The sequence below is a fragment of the Pygocentrus nattereri genome, chromosome 12 (genome assembly GCF_015220715.1).
Source record: "Pygocentrus nattereri isolate fPygNat1 chromosome 12, fPygNat1.pri, whole genome shotgun sequence".
In the NCBI taxonomy this organism is placed as follows: Eukaryota; Metazoa; Chordata; class Actinopteri; order Characiformes; family Serrasalmidae; genus Pygocentrus; species Pygocentrus nattereri.
The window spans coordinates 38684610-38705675 of NC_051222.1; the positions used below are offsets into that span (position 1 = coordinate 38684610).

Sequence of the window (21066 nt, forward strand, 5' to 3'; positions counted from 1 at the left end):
CTGCGTTTGACTATCGTTATGCTTATGCCATTGTGTGGGCCTTGTGGGTTGCTGTGGGGTTATTATGGGGTGTGATATGTTCTGTGTTTTAGGTGTTCAAAAAATAATAATTTTTTTGGTGTTCTGTTATTCTGGATCTTATGTCACTCTGAGATGCCTCGTGCGCTGTACTTGTTACTGTTGTGTGACTGCTGCGATGCCGTGCCCTAGTGGGGTCACCGAGTACGGCTGACCTCTTGGGGGGGGCTGTGTAGCGTCGGCCCAAAGGGGGACGGTGCTACTTCCCATGAGCCCCTGCGGCTCCGGTATTGGTTCCTGTTATGTGTAATGTTGGCGCATGTATTTATTAGTTATGTGTTTGGTTATGTGTGTTATGTAGCTTGAGTCTTCCCTTACCGGTTTATGTAGCTGTACTGTATAAGTTGTCACCTGCCGTGTGCGTGTGTTGTATTGTTGTTGATGTCATTCCCTCGTGTGCTGCGTGGGAGACAGGTCCATTTACCCATTTGGGTGATTACGTGCTAAGGCATCGAATTAAAAGAGCCTTTTTCTGTCAAAATGGATCGGTTCACTGTCTCTCCCTTCTCCACCACGCCACAATATGAAGCTAATGTAGCAAAAGCACTGGAATATCAGACGGTCAATGAATTGAATGAATAACCGGCTCTAAATGTAGGTATTGTGATATAAACCGAGTCTGTTCTACAGTTTCTCATTAGACTGAATGAATAACCGGCTCTAAATGTAGGTATTGTGATATAAACCGAGTCTGTTCTACAGTTTCTCATTAGGCTGAATGAATAACCGACTCTAAATGTAGGTATTGTGATATAAACCGAGTCTGTTCTACAGTTTCTCATTAGACTGAATGAATAACCGACTCTAAATGTAGGTATTGTGAAATAAACTGAGTCCGTTCTACAGTTTCTCATTAGACTGAATGAATAACCGACTCTAAATGTAGGTATTGTGATATAAACCGAGTCCGTTCTACAGTTTCTCATTAGACTGAATGAATAACCGACTCTAAATGTAGGTATTGTGAAATAAACTGAGTCCGTTCTACAGTTTCTCATTAGACTGAATGAATAACCGACTCTAAATGTAGGTATTGTGATATAAGCCCAGTCTGTTCTACAGTTTCTCATTAGACTGAATGAATAACCGACTCTAAATGTAGGTATTGTGAAATAAACTGAGTCCGTTCTACAGTTTCTCATTAGACTGAATGAATAACCGACTCTAAATGTAGGTATTGTGATATAAACCGAGTCCGTTCTACAGTTTCTCATTAGGCTGAATGAATAACCGACTCTAAATGTAGGTATTGTGATATAAACTGAGTCTGTTCTACAGTTTCTCATTAGGCTGAATGAATAACCGACTCTAAATGTAGGTATTGTGATATAAACCGAGTCCGTTCTACAGTTTCTCATTAGGCTGAATGAATAACCGACTCTAAATGTAGGTATTGTGATATAAACCGAGTCCATTCTACAGTTTCTCATTAGGCTGAAGGAATAACCGACTCTAAATGTAGGTATTGTGATATAAACCAAGTCTGTTCTACAGTTTCTCATTAGGCTGAATGAATAACCGACTCTAAATGTAGGTATTGTGATATAAACCGAGTCCGTTCTACAGTTTCTCATTAGGCTGAATGTATAACTGGCTCTAAATGTAGGTATTGTGATATAAACCGAGTCTGTTCTACAGTTTCTCATTAGGCTGAATGAATAACCGACTCTAAATGTAGGTATTGTGATATAAACCGAGTCCGTTCTACAGTTTCTCGTTAGGCTGAATGAATAACCGACTCTAAATGTAGGTATTGTGATATAAACTGAGTCTGTTCTACAGTTTCTCATTAGGCTGAATGAATAACCGACTCTAAATGTAGGTATTGTGATATAAACCGAGTCCGTTCTACAGTTTCTCATTAGGCTGAATGAATAACCGACTCTAAATGTAGGTATTGTGATATAAACCGAGTCCGTTCTACAGTTTCTCGTTAGACTGAATGAATAACCGACTCTAAATGTAGGTATCGTGAAATAAACCGAGTCTGTTCTACAGTTTTTCATTAGGCTGAATGAATAACCAGCTCTAAATGTAGGTATTGTGATATAAACCGAGTCCATTCTACAGTTTCTCATTAGGCTGAAGGAATAACCGACTCTAAATGTAGGTATTGTGATATAAACCAAGTCTGTTCTACAGTTTCTCATTAGGCTGAATGAATAACCGACTCTAAATGTAGGTATTGTGATATAAACCGAGTCCGTTCTACAGTTTCTCATTAGGCTGAATGTATAACCGGCTCTAAATGTAGGTATTGTGATATAAACCGAGTCCGTTCTACAGTTTCTCATTAGACTGAATGAATAACCGGCTCTAAATGTAGGTATTGTGATATAAACCGAGTCCGTTCTACAGTTTCTCATTAGGCTGAATGAATAACCGGCTCTAAATGTAGGTATTGTGATATAAACTGAGTCCGTTCTACAGTTTCTCATTAGGCTGAATGAATAACCGACTCTAAATGTAGGTATTGTGATATAAACCGAGTCCGTTCTACAGTTTCTCATTAGACTGAATGAATAACCGACTCTAAATGTAGGTATTGTGATATAAACCGAGTCCGTTCTACAGTTTCTCATTAGGCTGAATGTATAACCGGCTCTAAATGTAGGTATTGTGATATAAACCGAGTCCGTTCTACAGTTTCTCATTAGACTGAATGAATAACCGGCTCTAAATGTAGGTATTGTGATATAAACCGAGTCCGTTCTACAGTTTCTCATTAGGCTGAATGAATAACCGACTCTAAATGTAGGTATTGTGATATAAACCGAGTCTGTTCTACAGTTTCTCATTAGGCTGAATGAATAACCGACTCTAAATGTAGGTATTGTGATATAAACCGAGTCCGTTCTACAGTTTCTCATTAGGCTGAATGAATAACCGACTCTAAATGTAGGTATTGTGATATAAACCGAGTCTGTTCTACAGTTTCTCATTAGGCTGAATGAATAACCGACTCTAAATGTAGGTATTGTGATATAAACCGAGTCCGTTCTACAGTTTCTCATTAGGCTGAAGGAGGTTATTGGTGATTCAAATATTGAGTTATTTCAATTGTCTGTCTGTCTTAGTGATAAATTATGACAATTCTAATGCCGGCTGTACGCTAGCGCTAGTGTGTCCGCTTGTGTGTGTGTGTGTGTGTGTGTGTGTGTGTGTGTGTGTGTGTGTGTGTCCACACTGGCGCCATGGTGTCTCCCTTCTGTTTGTGCTGCTGCTGTTTCCTAGAAGAGTAAAAATCAATTCTCCCTCACTCTCCTCTTACAAAGAGAGACGCACACAAACAGATTAGCACATTAGCTTCATTTAATCGCCTAGCAAAGAGCGATGAGCAGCGAGAGAGTGAGGGGAAGAGAGGAAGATAGATTTCCTCAGTCAAGAGTCATTCCTGCTCTCAGTCACAGCCTGTGCAGTAATGTAATACAGTGCTGTATGTAACTCGAGCTCCGTCCAGCCGCGGCCCGGTAACAAACCCGCTTCAGCTAAAGAAACACAGAAACACCGACTGCGCCTGCGTCTCGGGACTGAACAGGGTGGCTTCAGCCCCACTCGAGCTGGATTAGCTTCAGCAGAGGAGGCCTGGTGTTGTACCCCGTGCCTGATATGACTGGCTGGTTCATACACAATAAATAATCTCTGTCATTTCCCTGGGCGGCATGGTGGTGCAGTGTGTAGCACTGTCGCCTCACAGCAAGAACGGCCTGGGTTCCATTCCCCACCCAGGCAACCAGGGTCCTTTCTCTGTGTATGTTTTCCCTGCGTCTGGTGGGCTTCCTCCCACAGTCCAAAGACATGCAGAACTGGAGATACTAAATTTCCCCTAGATAAGTGTGTATGAATGTATACGATAGGCTGGTGACCTGTCCAGGGTGTATCCTGCCTTCCACCCAGTCGGCTGGGTTCCAGCTCCCCCTGAGACCCAGAAGGATAAGTGGCTCAGTGTGTAATTTCCCCAGATTACCCCAAATAGCCCAGTTCGAAACGTCATCGCGCAGACCTTTACTCCAGCATTAAGCGCCACACTTCCAAACAATAACAACGCACTGGTTCTTAAGAGTTTTGGTGAATGAGACCCTTTCTTTCTTCTCAAAGTCTCCTTGTGGCGTTTTTACAAAGCTTTCCTTATGTGGGATTTGTTCTTAGGTAAGAAGAGAATCTACACAAACTCAAGGTGAGAACAGTTCTGCGCTTTAAGAACACGTCATGAACCTGACGGCGACTTTTTCCTAGGACCTTTATCAAGAACACACTTATGAAGATATTGGTGAACGAATTCTTGCGTTCTAAATGGTGAATATGGCAAATATTTACTTCTAGTTCCAGTGATACCTGTAATCAACGGCATTTGGGAATGATAGTGTATAATCACAGCAAATGGGAGGGAATATACTCTGAATTGTGTTTCAGCGGTGACAGTTTGAGGTGCCATGAAAGAATTAAGTACATAAAACGAAGATGTAGATACTCAAATATAAAATATAACAGGAGGTCAGGAGAAAGTCCCGTTTAATGACCTTAATTAAATGTGATGGACACAATATTGGGTCAGTGCTGCTTATTTGATACAAGGAGGCTACCACATGGTTCTTGAAGCGTTTTATAGTAAAGAAAATGCTTCTGTATAGAACCATGGACACTCAACGAACCCCTTACTTGATTAAAGTGTTCTTTAGATTGATGGAAAAAGGGCCCCCAAAAGGCTCTTCTATTGTTACGAGCTTGACATTGTAACAGTAGAGGAACCCTTAATCATGCGAAAGGTTCTTTGAGTGTTCATGGTTCTACATAGAACCACTTTCTTTAATAAGGGACCTTTGAAGGTCTTTGAAGACCTTGAATAAGTTATTTCTCAAATTATTGCTTAGCAATATCTTATTGGTAATTACTCAAAGTACAGCATGTCCCTAGATCAACAAATCCAGCCCAACAGGACTTTAGGCAGGGCCCAGGAGATTGAAGGGCTTGATTTGATGGATGCCATCCCTATGGTAAAAAAAGAAATGGCAAAAGCCATTCATCTTGCAAAATGACCACCCCCACTTTCCATCCCCTCTGGATCACTTAAGATGACTATTATCAATATTTTACTGCAAGCTCTGTAGACGTTTTAAAAAGAAAAGCAGGTTTGATAACAAGCATTAACGAACGAGAGATGTCCAAAGTTAATAAACCTGAAAATTGTATCTTATAATCTTCAGGGATCATCTGACTATGGTGATGGGTGTTAACATTGTGCCTGAGGTTCTAAAGTAGTAGCTAATGCCTTAGTTTTCTCGAGGATGGAAGATGACTGTGTTAGAGAGCTGACCGACCACAAAACGTCTTGGAGTCTAAAAGAGGATACTAGTGACCCCGATGCTAACTGTCAACGGCAGAACTAACGAGAGTGGTTTGAGTTTGAAACATCACCACCGTCGGTTAGGTTACCGTGCCCTCAACTCAATCGCTGGTGAGAGAAGCTGAGATGACTCAGAACTCATATCAATGCTGAGTGACTACACTGACTACACAAGTGACTACACACTTAATAATCTGATAACTGCAGAAAATCAGACTGTGTCAGTAACTGGTTCAGTGTGTTTACACTTAATAATCTGATAACTGCAGAAAATCAGACTGTGTCAGTAACTGGTTCAGTGTGTTTACACTTAATAATCTGATAACTGCAGTAAATCAGATTGTGTCAGTAACTGGTTCAGTGTGTTTACACTTAATAATCTGATAACTGCAGAAAATCAGACTGTGTCAGTAACTGGTTCAGTGTGTTTACACTTAATAATCTGATAACTGCAGAAAATCAGACTGTGTCAGTAACTGGTTCAGTGTGTTTACACTTAATAATCTGATAACTACAGAAAATCAGACTGTGTCAGTAACTGGTTCAGCATGTTTATACTTAATAATCTGATAACTGCAGAAAATCAGACTGGGTCAGTAACTGGTTCAGTGTGTTTACACTTAATAATCTGATAACTACAGAAAATCAGACTGTGTCAGTAACTGGTTCAGTGTGTTTACACTTAATAATCTGATAACTACAGAAAATCAGACTGTGTCAGTAACTGGTTCAGTGTGTTTACACTTAATAATCTGATAACTACAGAAAATCAGACTGTGTCAGTAACTGGTTCAGTGTGTTTACACTTAATAATCTGATAACTGCAGAAAATCAGACTGTATCAGTAACTGGTTCAGTGTGTTTACACTGAATAATCTGATAACTGCAGTAAATCAGACTGTGTCAGTAACTGGTTCAGTGTGTTTACACTTAATAATCTGATAACTACAGAAAATCAGACTGTGTCAGTAACTGGTTCAGTGTGTTTACACTAAATAATCTGATAACTGCAGAAAATCAGATTGTGTCAGTAACTGGTTCAGTGTGTTTACACTTAATAATCTGATAACTACAGAAAATCAGACTGTGTCAGTAACTGGTTCAGTGTGTTTACACTTAATAATCTGATAACTGCAGAAAATCAGACTGTGTCAGTAACTGGTTCAGCGTGTTTACACTTAATAATCTGATAACTGCAGAAAATCAGACTGTGTCAGTAACTGGTTCAGCGTGTTTACACTTAATAATCTGATAACTGCAGAAAATCAGACTGTGTCAGTAACTGGTTCAGTGTGTTTACACTGAATAATCTGATAACTGCAGAAAATCAGACTGTGTCAGTAACTGGTTCAGTGTGTTTACACTGAATAATCTGATAACTGCAGAAAATCAGACTGTGTCAGTAACTGGTTCAGTGTGTTTACACTTAATAATCTGATAACTACAGAAAATCAGACTGTGTCAGTTACTGGTTCAGCATGTTTATACTTAATAATCTGATAACTGCAGAAAATCAGACTGGGTCAGTAACTGGTTCAGCGTGTTTACACTGAATAATCTGATAACTGCAGTAAATCAGACTGTGTCAGTAACTGGTTCAGCGTGTTTACACTTAATAATCTGATAACTGCAGAAAATCAGACTGTGTCAGTAACTGGTTCAGCGTGTTTACACTTAATAATCTGATAACTACAGAAAATCAGACTGTGTCAGTAACTGGTTCAGCGTGTTTACACTGAATAATCTGATAACTGCAGAAAATCAGACTGTGTCAGTAACTGGTTCAGTGTGTTTACACTTAATAATCTGATAACTACAGAAAATCAGACTGTGTCAGTAACTGGTTCAGTGTGTTTACACTAAATAATCTGATAACTGCAGAAAATCAGATTGTGTCAGTAACTGGTTCAGTGTGTTTACACTTAATAATCTGATAACTACAGAAAATCAGACTGTGTCAGTAACTGGTTCAGTGTGTTTACACTTAATAATCTGATAACTGCAGAAAATCAGACTGTGTCAGTAACTGGTTCAGCGTGTTTACACTTAATAATCTGATAACTACAGAAAATCAGACTGTGTCAGTAACTGGTTCAGTGTGTTTACACTTAATAATCTGATAACTACAGAAAATCAGACTGTGTCAGTAACTGGTTCAGTGTGTTTACACTTAATAATCTGATAACTGCAGAAAATCAGACTGTGTCAGTAACTGGTTCAGTGTGTTTACACTTAATAATCTGATAACTGCAGAAAATCAGACTGGGTCAGTAACTGGTTCAGCGTGTTTACACTGAATAATCTGATAACTGCAGTAAATCAGACTGTGTCAGTAACTGGTTCAGTGTGTTTACACTTAATAATCTGATAACTACAGAAAATCAGACTGTGTCAGTAACTGGTTCAGTGTGTTTACACTTAATAATCTGATAACTACAGAAAATCAGACTGTGTCAGTAACTGGTTCAGTGTGTTTACACTTAATAATCTGATAACTACAGAAAATCAGACTGTGTCAGTAACTGGTTCAGTGTGTTTACACTTAATAATCTGATAACTGCAGAAAATCAGACTGTGTCAGTAACTGGTTCATTGTGTTTACACTTAATAATCTGATAACTGCAGAAAATCAGACTGTGTCAGTAACTGGTTCAGCGTGTTTACACTTAATAATCTGATAACTGTAGAAAATCAGACTGTGTCAGTAACTGGTTCAGCGTGTTTACACTTAATAATCTGATAACTGTAGAAAATCAGATTGTGTCAGTAACTGGTTCAGTGTGTTTACACTTAATAATCTGATAACTACAGTAAATCAGATTGTGTCAGTAACTGGTTCAGTGTGTTTACACTTAATAATCTGATAACTGCAGAAAATCAGACTGTGTCAGTAACTGGTTCAGCGTGTTTACACTTAATAATCTCAGCTATTTTCACGTTTCCCTCCATCAAACGACCTATTTTTAACTTTCAGTAGACTATCATTGTATTAAAGCAATCCTTCAGTTACCTTCTTGACTAAATAACCATTTCATATCCATAATGTTGCATGGAAATAAAGACGTCTGCATGTGTTGCAGTCTTAGTAATACAAATAAACCTTATTTGATCTCTCCATCATGATCGATCAGCAATTACGCATTCAGCTGATCCGTTGCAGGTGTCTGGCCCCGATCTATCAACAATACTTCCACAGGCCATGTGACAAATTTAAACGCTTCTCCAATGTTCAGCTGCCATTATTAGCAGCAGCTCCAGTTGCAAGAATGATATGAGCGTCTGAAAGGAGTGGAATGTTAGAAAAGCCGTTGTGGTGCCCAGTCTCATATCGCCGCCCTGATCTTGCTTCCTCTGGTTTCCGGTCACGGCATTTGGAGTGTATACATATCATCGCCATGAATGAAGAACTCTGGGAGGAACCTCAAAAGGCATAGGAGATGTTTATGTGCCTGACTTTTCACAGTTTACTGCACTGGCATTCATGAAACCATGCTAACCTTCCTAACTCTGGCCGAGAGTCCTTGCAAAGTGAAATCAGGATGGGGCACAGCTTCTCCTCTGACGGCACACCAATTTCTGACGCAGACCAAGTGAACTTCTTCAGGTCGCTACCAAACAAATAAACCGTGGTTCCCTAAACTTTACAGGTCTCGGTTGGCTTCATACCAACCGTGGTTCAGTTGGCTTGCTGGGATGCATTTTTGAGGGAATTCAACATCAGAGCATGTTGTTCTCAGAGCTTGTCACCACTCGACTGACTGTGTAGTCTTCTTGTCTACCGTTCGACTCCTTTCAGACGCTCATATCATTCCTGCAACAGGAGCTGCTGCTAATAACGGCAGCCGAACATTGGAGAAGCATTTGAAATTGTCACATGGCCTGCGGAAGTATAGTGGATAGATCGGGGCCAGACACCTGCAACTGATCGGATGAATGTGTAATTGCCAATCGATCATGGTGGAGAGATCAAATAAGGTTTATTTTTATTACTCTGACTGCAGCACATGTAGACGTCTTTAATTTCATGCAACATTATGGATATGAAACGGGTTATTTAGTCTAAAGGGTAACTGAAGGAAAGTTTTAATACAGTAGTAGTCTAGTGAAAGCTATAAATAAGTTGTTTAACGGAAGCAAACATGAAAGTAATGAGCGCTTCTAGAGCCATCAACCCTCTATCCAAACAAAGAATGTGTGATTTCAAACCTGCTTTTTTTAAGTAAAGTCTTAGAAAAAGTTTCAAACAAACTAAACACGTATCTAAGATCAAACAAGTTATATGAGAAGCTTCAGTCAGGTTTTTGTTCCAACCGTAGTACTGAGACAGCAATGGTTCACGTTGAATGACCTCAGGTTCAGCGCGGATGCACCAAAACCTTCTATTCTGGTTTTTATGAGCTCTTAGTGCAGCTTTTGATACCATTGACCACAAGATATTAATCCAGTGTCTTGAATGCTGGGTCGGCCTCTCGGGCACAGTTTTAGAATGGTTGAAATCATATTTAAGTAATAGGCAGTTCATAGTTTCACTTGCAAATCACTCATCCCCCAAGTCCCCCAAGGTTCAGTCTTAGGGCCTTTGCTTTTCTCTGTGTACATGCTACCTCTAGGTGATATCGTTAGGAAGGATAATATACGTTTTTATAGCTATGCTGATGACACACACTTATAGATTTCCATTCCTTCTGACTTTCAAGGCTCTGTAGACAGACTTACCAGCTGTGTGCCAGATGTCGCAAAATTTTACAATTAAATAAAAAATGGAAATGCTGATCGTTGGTACAAAAACTTAGTTCTTTAGCTTCATCTACCAAACCTGAAATACAAAACCTGGGTGAGAACTTAGAGCCCTGTTTTATCCCACGTGTAAACTGTGGAGCTCAGTTCACCTTTTATTAGACAGTCAAGCTCATCTGAACACGCAGCTCTTTAACTCAGCATTTAATTAAAGCTCTACGTTTCATGGAGTGTATTTGTTCATTTGAGCCATATCATTTTACTCATACGATTTCAAATGAATACTTATCTTTTCTCGTATTACTGTTACGCTTTGTCTCCTGTCTGTAAAGCACCTTGAGCTGCCACTGGCATGACAAGAGCTTCATAAATAAAAAAATTATTATCGTTAGTATTATTATTGTTATTATCATTAATAAAATGGTGACCAATCAAACCAAATGAAAAAGAGTTTCACAAAACTCTGGGCCAGGCTTTCACCAGCAGGTTAAACAAAAGAATTAGCCATCTTTTCTCATCAGTCTTATAAACACATCAACGAGGACACTGATGTGAAGCGCTGCTCTTCTGAAGTATCAAACGCCCCTTGTGGAGAATCCTCCGCCTGCTAAACATGAGTGAGTGAGTGAGTGAGTGAGTGAGTGAGTGAGTGAGTTACAAGGCAGTTCAGTGAGGTGCTTTGCCACTAAAATTGCCTTCATCAGTCTTTCTCTCTCTCTCTCTCTCTCTCTCTCTCTCTCTCTCTCTCTCGCTCAGGTGTAATAACCGAACGCAATGCGTGGTCGTTGCAGGGGCTGACGTGTTTCCTGACCCCTGTCCAGGAACGTACAAATACCTGGAAATCCAATATGAGTGTGTTCCATACAGTGAGTACAGTCACACATACACATGTTCACCTCATAACGTGCATATATACCAGCACGGTCACTCACACTTACAGAAGGGTCAATGACAAATAAAGCCTTTAAAGTAACAATCTTTCATTTCTTAATTTCATTAAAAATAAAAACAAAATTAAAAATAAAACATTGTATATGCATTTTGTATCTGTATCTGTTTCATAGCCTTTATGATGGTATACAATCATTTTGAAACAGGGTCATCAGTTTTACCACCCAGAAAATGTCAAGTGGTGCAACCACACTCTTAAAAACACGGTTCTTCAAGGGTTCTTTAGTAACAAGAATGGTTCTATATAGAACCATGAATATACAAAGAACCCTTCACATGATGAAATGACTCTTTGCATGGTGAAAGGGTTCTTTAGATTAAAGAAGCATGTCGTATATGGTTCTGTGTAGAACCTTCCTGAGAAGGGTTCTATATAGCACCAAAACGAGTTCTTCTATTATTACAGTGTCAAGATTGTAACAGTGGTAAAGGGAATGAGAAGCGGCTTCAGCCTCGCAAGGAGGCGAATGTTGAGGGACGTTTTACAAGACACTGTTCAACTTTTGTGGAAAAGGTTCCTGCTGGAGATGCGAGAAGAGCGGCTGTAGCTGAGCTGAAGCTCAAAGCAGGGCGAAGTACGTCTGACGTACGTCTGACTTTTCAGGTTGATTTTTGAGCCTGTACTAGTACTTTAACACATACTGAGGCAGATTTACAGCCAAGATGGTAAAATGGACATAAAACATTGTGGCTTCCAAGGTGGTTTGATTTTTGTGGAAAGGACAAATGGGCTCTTCTGAACACTTGGGTTCGACCTCTGAGCCAAGCTGTTAATCAGTCATGAAGGTCTTGATCTTTCCTGGATGCTCCTCTCTTATCTGAGCAGCATTGCCTGACCTGTTGGAGAGTTTCTTTTAGAAAAGTTCACATCATTCCTGGTGCTAATTTACTCCTTTTGAAACATGAGAGCGTATTAGTACGAAAGCAGTGAAGCTGATGAGAGACATTGGTACACATCTGGTCTGAATTGAGGTTTGGTGTTGGACGGTCGCACCACGTGACATCTTAAGGTTTTGGGAAAGATAAAATGAGTTGTAGTTTGATGCACAGACAATGAATTTACATAAAGCAAAATTTTAAAGAATACTTATGAGTGTGGTTTCTCAGTCTGAGAAATATTTAAATAATAAACAAAGGAGTTGGATAATGTTTTTAGTCTGTGAACATAGTGGGGTTGCTATGGCATCACCTGTATAAGTAGAGCTCTTATACACTATAAAGGGCTCCACATACACTGATGGCGTTATAGACCGCGCAGCGTCCACTGTCTATATATATTACATCATTTAATAGGAAAGTATTGAACGTCTTGTCATTGACCCAAAAAGGTCCATGTACACAAATGTGCACCGTATGCAGACACACACACACACATACACACACACACACACACACACACACACACACATTCACATACATAAACACACACACACACACACACACAGACATAAACACACACACACACAAACCTCACACTCTTGTGTGTACAAGTGGAGATGTGTATTCACACACACACACATCCATGCCTGCGTGCTCCTTCTCTTCTTCAGACACACACACACTTCAAGCAACCTCTTCTTTCTTCTTTAAAAACCAATACCCCATCCATCTATCCATCCATCCCGGCCCTGTCCGCCTCTCATCTCCTCTTTTCTTCTCTCCTCTTCTCTCCACTTCTCTCCTCTTCTCGTCTCTCCTCTTCTGTTCTTTCCTCACCTCTTCTCTTCTCTTCTGTCTTCTCCTCTGCTCTTCTCTTGTCTCCTCTTGTCTTGTCTTCTCTCCTCTTCTCTTCTCTCCTCTTCTCTTCTCTCCTTTTCTCTCATCTCCTCTTCTCGCCTCTTTTCTTCTCTCCTCTCCTCTTTTCTTCTCTCCTCTTTTCTCCTCTTCTCTTCTCGCCTCTTCTCTTCTCTCCTCTCCTCTCGTCTTTTCTTCTCTCCTCTTCTCTTCTCTCCTCTCCTCTCCTCTCCTCTTTTCTTCTCTCCTCTCCACTTCTCTCCTCTCCTTATCTCTCCTCTTCTCTCCTCTCCTCTTCTCTTCTCTCCTCTTCTCTCATCTCCTCTTCTCTTCTCGCCTCTTTTCTTCTCTCCTCTTCTCTCCTCTCCTCTTTTCTTCTCTCCTCTTTTCTCCTCTTCTCTTCTCTCCTCTTCTCTCCTCTCCTCTCGTCTTTTCTTCTCTCCTCTTCTCTTCTCTCCTCTCCTCTTTTCTTCTCTCCTCTTCTCTTCTCTCCTTACCACTTCTCTCCTCTCCTTATCTCTCCTCTTCTCTCCTCTTCTCTCCACTTCTCTCCTCTTCTCTCCTCTCCTCTCCTCTTTTCTTCTCTCCTCTTCTCTCCTCTCCTCTTCTCTCCACTTCTCTCCTCTTCTCGCCTCTCCTCTTCTCTTCTCTTCTGTTCTTTCCTCTCCTCTTCTGTCCTCTTCTCTTATCTCCTCTCGTCTCCTCTGCTCTTCTCTTCTGTCCTCTTCTCATCTATCCTCTCCTCTCCTCTTTTCTTCTCTCCTCTTCTCTTCTCTCCTTTCCACTTCTCTCCTCTCCTTATCTCTCCTCTTCTCTCCTCTCCTCTTCTCTCCACTTCTCTCCTCTTCTCTCCTCTCCTCTTTTCTTCTCTCCTCTTCTCTCCTCTCCTCTTCTCTCCACTTCTCTCCTCTTCTCGCCTCTGCTCTTCTCTTCTGTTCTTTCCTCACCTCTTCTGTCCTCTTCTCTTATCTCCTCTCTTCTCCTCTGCTGTTCTCTTCTCTCCTCTTCTCTCCTCTTCTCTTCTCTCCTCTTATCTTCTCTCTTCTCTTCTCTCCTCTGCCCTCCTCTCCTCTTCTCTCCACTTCTCTTTTCTTTTCTCTCCTCTTCTCTTCTGTTCTCTTCTCTCCTCCCCTCTCCTCATTTCTTCTCTCCTTTCCTTATCTCTTCTCTCATTTCTTTCTCTTCTTTTCTCTTCTCCTTCCTTCTTTTCTCTTCTCTTCTCCTTTCTTTTCTTCTCTCCTCTTCTTTGTCCTCACCTTTCTCTCTCTCAACCCCTTTTTTTAAATGACCCTTCCCTCCCATCCTTCTCATCCCTCTCTCCCCCTCCCTGTCTTCACCCCCTCCCTCTCTCCACTCCTCCACTGGGTGTAGTGGTTTTTTTGGGTGTAGTTCAGGTGTAATCCTTATCTCTTTCAGTAGGGGGCAGCCTGGGAGAGCCTGACTGTGGCCTTTCCTGAAAGCTGTTCATTGTTTCCTCTTTCTCTCTAACACAATCCCTCTCTCCTTTCTCTCCCCACAGGACAGGGCTGGTTCTGATCCTGAAGGGTGGCTCACTAACTCACTCATTCACCGTCCGTCTATCTTTTCGTCTTCATTTTTCTCTTCTTCTCCTTCGCGTGTTTGTTTTGCCTTTCATACCGAACGAATTCTGTTGCAGCGTTTCGTCTCGGACGGAACCGTTTCTCCGCTCAGGTGTGATGGGGTTGGGCTGTACGTTAATTCCTGCTTCTTGTGCTTTCAGATGAAACCCCCCCCCCCCCTCGCCACCCCAGACCCCCCACCCCTCCCCCAACACAGGGTAGTGGTACGGTCCAGCCACGATCTGCCATTTTCACTCTGCTCTCTGTTTCAGCTTGGCCAGCAGTCCGACGCTGACAGTTTGCTCGGGAGAGACAGAGGCTGTGTTTGTTTGTTTTATAGACTTGGTCGCCACAGCGTTTTTTCTCTCCAGAGCTGCGGTCAGTTCCAGCGTCCCCGGTCTGAAAAGACCAGAGTGCTTGTGACACGTTCTCCGTTCCCCCGGGAGAGCGTTCTCTTATGCATGCGAGTGTGTGCGCATGTGTCAGCCCAGATTAATGTCGGCGTCGGAGAGCTGACGTTCGTTTTCCCATCCGCAGTCCCGTGTGTGTGCGCGTCCATGCAAATCAGCGTCAGCGAGGAACGCCGTTGATTTGAAGGCTCTCTGCGTGTGTGATTGAGTGAACGGGTTGCCATGGAAACAACAATACAACTCTGACCGCCCTGGATCTGATATATACCTTCTGTACATGTTCTGAGTGGAAGTGAAGGTGATTTGAATGTAGGTTCAAGGTCGCAAACTCCATAAAAAACCGTGACCGGTTCGCTGTCCAGCGGGAAGATTTCAGGCTGCGCTGCAAAACATGGCATCTTGTCAAGTGAAATGATCTTAAATCTAGTCCAAATATCGAATCATTCCCATTTAGAGATGGTTGTGCATCTACTATAAGACTATTGACCTCATTGCGGGACACTTTTTCCTTGTTTTAGGTCATTTTATTGTGTAAAATTCACTATATTCGTGGATCATTTTGCTGGTTTCAAGCATGTTTCTTAAAAAAGGCAAAATTATCTGCCAATGTAGTGAGAAAATTGTACTTAAGCCAAGCGAAAATGTCTAGAAACAAGGTAAATATCTTACATCAAGCTTACACCAATCTCAACGGGAGAAATATCAAATTTATCAACTATATATCGACCATACATGAAGACGCATCTCTTCATGCCGCACTTAAATAAGCACTGAATTATAAGCTGCCCTTATTTATTATATTTTATTGCACTGCACTGTTTTGTAGTTTATTGGATTGTATTGCACTGCATGGCACAGAGTTCTGTGTTCAGATCTGCACCTTTTCTCTCTGTATCTACAGTGACTTTAGTTTCTAGCAGAATCTGAGCTCAGGACCGTCTTCCTCTCTCACCTGCTGGTAACTAGTAAAGAGACTTTCTCTAGACAGACGAAGCTCTTCTTGTAAGTCGCTCTGGATCAGAGCATCTGCTAAATGCTGTAAATGTATATTTAAAACCTCTTCAACTCCTCGGAACCACCGGTGGGTCCAAACCGCACTCGGTCATGTTCTTCATAACGTTCATACTCCATAAGCTCCATTCAGAAGCTGGGCGTCGTGTGAGGCTGTAGCTCTTCTCTCCAGTCTAATAGACGGTGACGTCATTTTAAACCCTTATAATAAAAGAAGCTGAACTTTGTTTTTCTACTGAAAGTCGACCCGTTTTTCCCCAAATCTGGGCTCTAAACTATAAACAGATCTTCAGTGATCTGCTCTGGAAACATCACTTGTAGAAAATAACACAAAGAGCATCGGAGATTTTTGGGCTTTCAGGAGTAAAGTGTAAGAATATAGTGACATATGGAGATCATAAAACACATGTTCTGTTAATTTGAGGAGCTTTTACAGAAAATAAATAAATAAACAAAATAAAAATGTATTTCATGCAGTTACTGAACATTTTGCCTCATGATTTGGTCATGAAAATTCAGATGGACAAACCAAAACACACCCTGGAGGACACGATCATTTTACTTGACATCATTTTTTGCAGTGTGGTCAGTGATTCTGTGCTACAATCCAAGCTCCTCTTCAAATGCAGTTGGCTAGCCAAGACATATTTGGTGTGCAGCTGCATGGCTAAGGTAGATAAGAAGTAGTGGAAACTTATACAGGTAGCAAGATGCTATACCATCACACTCCTGCTTCAAACTGCGTTATAAGTCCTTTCTAACAGACTTGATCTGACGTGTAGTTTGTGTATTAAACTAAAAAAACATTCGTTAGACACCAAATTCGATGCTGGATAATCAGCGACGTTTGAGGTGTCGAGCAAGAACTCCAGACCTGGAGGGCAGCTGTATAGCATAGTTTAGCAATAGAGGTTTGGTAGGTGTGTTTGAGTTGAGGAATGACCAAATTCTGCTGGACTCCAGCCCTCCAGAACCTGAAAAGGCAGTTCCACCTCATATCAGAAGGTTTCAGGAAAGGTTCCAGGCTGACCATCTCAGATTTGCTCCAGGAAATATTGTCGTTTTTTCCAATAATAATAATAATAATAATAATGTGGACAATTTTTTTGGCTTTTACCTTTAATTTCTGAGATATAGAGACTTTAAAAAGAGGTGTAGGTCCTAAAAACAGAGGTAGGTCCACCTCATATCGGAAGGTTTCAGGAAAGGTTCCAGACTGACCATCTCAGATTTGTTTCATACTGTCAGGAAATATTGTCACCTTCTGATTTGTGGTGGTTGTTCAGCTCTGGTCCTTGAGGGCTGGTGTCCAGCACAGTTTAGCTAAAGGGTTTGGTAGGTGTGTTTGAGTCGAGGAGTGACCTAACTGTGCTGGACACCAGCTTTCCAGAGCCAAATCTCAACAAACACCTCAAATTATAAGGTTTCAGGAGAGGTTCTGGACTGACCATCTCAGATTTCCTTCATTCTTTCAGGAAATATTGTCACCTTCCGATTTCAGGTGGTTGTTCAGCTCTGGTCCTTGAGGGCTGGTGTCCAGCACAGTTTAGCAATAGAGGTTTGGTAGGTGTGTCTGAGTCAAGGAATGGCCAAACTGTGCTGGAAACCAGCCCTCCAGGACCTCCAGAGGTAGGTCCACTTCAAATTATAAGATTTCAGGAAAGGTTTGGGACTGACTATCTCAGATTTGCTTCAGGAAATTTCGTTTTCTATTGATGGTAGTTGCATGAAATGTGTTCATTAATTTAATGTGTGTTTAACTACAAAGTGAAGAAACAGATGTTTGTTTGCCTTTTATGGCTTTATTAATATCAGGATGTTTTGGGCCACTTTTTTCACACTGAAGTACATCAGAATTTCCAAAATAGTAGTATTTATGATCAAGTTATAGTACATTTATATCATGTGATAGTACAATTTGGCAACGAAGTACCATAGTACTGTGGGAGTTTTGGTTGATGAAACAAAAAATTTAAAAATGGCAATAGAATAGTTATAGTTATAGTTATAGGACCTATCGGAAGTGGCATAATAAAAAAAAATTTACCAAATATGAAGTTGGTGTTTTCAGCCAGATGATATTTATCAAAGACGCATAAAAGAGAGAAATATAAACTACACAATGATGATTAATCTGTATTTCATTTAAATCTAGCAATCTGTCAAATTCCATTATACCCAGTTATATAGTGCATATATATATAAAAGTATTGCATATTTTGGTGTTTTGCTTTTAAGTGTTACTTTTTTAATCCCACAAATGGGGAAATTCCACCTCCGCAATTAACCCATCTGTGAAGTGAAACACCACATACACACTAGTGAATACACAAACACACTAGGGGGCAGTGAGCAGCCCAATCCACAGCAACCGGGGAGCAGTTGGGGGTTAGGTGTCTTGCTCAAGGACACCTCAGTCATGGACTGTCAACCCTGGGGATTGAACCTGCAACCTTCCGGTCACAGGGCCAATTCCCTAACCTCCAGCCCACGACTGCCCCACGACTCCCCCAATTTTCCTCATCAGTTGGAAGTTTATACTTTCTGAAAGCTGATGAAAGTGGGGCATCAATAATGTTCCTGATCTGCATCAGAGGAACCAAAGATCTCCTCTTGTTGCTCCTCTGATGATGACGACGGATACATCTTGGTTCCTTAATAGAGACTGCTTAGTTGGAATTAATTTTTTTAGATGGCTCTTTAAGGGTTCTTTAGTAAGCACAGTGGTTCTATATAGAATCATGAATGCTTGCAGAACTGTGTGAATGCTTAAAGGGTGCTTAGCATGATGGAATGGTCCTTTAGATTGATGGAGAAGTGTGTTTTAAATGGTTCTATATAGCACCAAACATTGTTCTTGTAACAATGGAAGAGCCCTTTTGTTCTGGTAATGGTTCTTGTATGGTTCTTGTAATAATGGAAGAACTCTTTCACCATGCAGTGAAGAGCTTCTTTGAGGCTCTTTCATAGCTTTATATAGAACAATTGTCTTTCCTAAAAAGCCCTTGAAGAACCATTTTTTTTCAGTCATTTTATTATTAAAATGGATTATTCCGTGTTGTTATGTGAAGACAGATGGGTGTGAACAAGGCAGTTCAGAGATATTCTACATTATGTAGAGGATCTTCTTTAGTGTGATTTGCTGGGAATTAAGAGGAAAAATAAAATGAAGTTATACAAGTTCAGCAGTGAGACGCAAAAAAAGAGGGAAGGAAGTAAAGAGTTGATCTCTAAACAAACTTTTCTGACTGACTTTCTGACTGTTTCTGACTGTTTGTTCAGTCAGAACAGAGCTGCACAGGCTCAGCAGGCACAGCACTGTGCTGGTGTTGATGTTGATACAGACAACTCTAATCTTAAGTCATTCTTTACAAGTTATTCATTACTTTTTACGAACTGTAATAAATGTTTATTACATCCTGGAAAAAAGTAATCTTTCTACTCATTACTCATGCATTACTCCATGTTACTCTGTTGGCAGACAAATTTGCTTCTTTCAAGCTTGTTTCTTAAAACAAGCAAAATGATCTGACAGAAGTCCACTTAGTGAAATCACTCAAATCAAACAGGCCTAGAACTAGAGCTAATTTTTCCATGGTTTTTGTTTTGGTTTGGTTTTCTTGCTATTATTGAAAACGATTCCAAACTTTTGAGAAGTAATTATGATTTGATTTTTTTACTAACTTCTGTTAAGCCTAATTTTTAGCCAAAATTATGTCTTTGATCTTATTGAGTTTATCTAATATACAATATAAATTTTAATGCTGAAATACTCAGACCAGCCCATCTGGCACCAACAACCACGCCACGTTCAAAGTCACTTAAATCCCCTTTCTTCCCCGTTCTGATGCTCAGTCTGCACTTCAGCAAGTTGTCTTGACCACCTCATCATGCCTAAATGAGTTGCGGCCGTGTGATTGGCTGATAAGATATTTGTGTTAACAAGCAACTGTACCTAATAAAGTGGCTGGTGAGTGTGTGTGTGTGTGTATGTGTATATATATATATATATATATATATATATATCCAAGAATGATCAGTTTTCCTTGTACGAGTTACTCTACAGTGGTCGATTTCTCTTCAATGAGTTACCATAGAATGGTCAGTTTCTCTTCAACTAGTTACCATAGAATGGTCAGTTTCTCTTCAATGAGTTACTGTAGAATGGTCGGTTTCTCTTGAACAAGTTACCCTAGAGTGCTCGGTTTCTCTTCAATGAGTTACCCTAGAACACTCGGTTTCTCTTCAGCTAGTTACCCTAGAATGGTAGGTTTCTCTTCAACGAATTACCCTAGAATGCTCGGTTTTCCTTGAATGAGTTACTCTAGAATGGTTGGTCTCTCCTCAACGAGTTACCCTAGAATGTTCAGTTTCTCTTCAACGAGTTACCCATAAATGGTTGGTTTCTCTTTAACAAGTTACCCTAGAATGGTAGGTTTCTCATCAATGAGTTACCCTAGAATGCTCGGTTTTCCTTGAACGAGTTACTCTAGAATGGTTGGTCTCTCCTCAATGAGTTACCCTAGAATGGTCGGTTTCTCTTCTACGAGTTACGCTAGAGTGGTCATTTTATCTTCAACAAGTTACCCTAGAATGGTAGGTTTCTCTTCAACAAGTTACTCTAGAATGGTCGGTTGCTCTTCAACGACTTACCCTAGAATTGTTGGTTTCTCTTCAACGAGTTACCCTAGAATGCTCGGTTTTCCTTGAACTATTTACTCTAGAATGGTTGGTCTCTCCTCAACAAGTTACCCTAGAATGGTTGGTTTCTCTTCCACGAGTTACCCTAGAATTGTCTGTTTCTCTTCAACAATTTACCCTAGAATGGTCGGTGTCTTTTCAACAAGTTACTCTAGAATGGTCGATTGCTCTTCAACGAGTTACCATAGAATTGTTGGTTTCTCTTGAACGAATTACCCTAGAATGGTTGGTTTTCCCTGAACAAGTTACTCTAGAATGGTTGGTGTCTTTTCAATCGGTTCAGTCGGTTACTCTTCAAAGAGTTACCCTAGAGTAGTAGGTTTCTTTTCATTGAGTTACACTAGAATGGTCAGTTGCTCTTCAACGAGTTACCACAGGATCAGTGGTTTCTATTCAATGACATCCTACACAGCGACCCTGAGGGATAAGCAGCTTAGAAAATGGATGGATGGATGGATGGATGGACTTATCCTAGAATGGTCAGTTTCTCTTCAACTAGTTACCCTAGAATGGTCAGTTT

The 21066-nt window shown here is 40.6% G+C and overlaps 1 protein-coding gene across 4 annotated transcripts in view; it reads left to right on the forward strand.

Annotated features, from left to right (window-relative positions):
* LOC108413141 (adhesion G protein-coupled receptor L1-like) overlaps positions 1-21066 on the forward strand; it is a 138145-nt gene that overhangs the window by 47094 nt on the left and 69985 nt on the right. For all 4 annotated transcript variants that reach the window (XM_037543264.1, XM_037543265.1, XM_037543262.1 and 1 more), the window contains exon 4: positions 10916-11025. In XM_037543264.1, coding sequence (XP_037399161.1) covers positions 10916-11025 — 110 coding nt within the window. The remainder of the gene's footprint in view (positions 1-10915; positions 11026-21066) is intronic.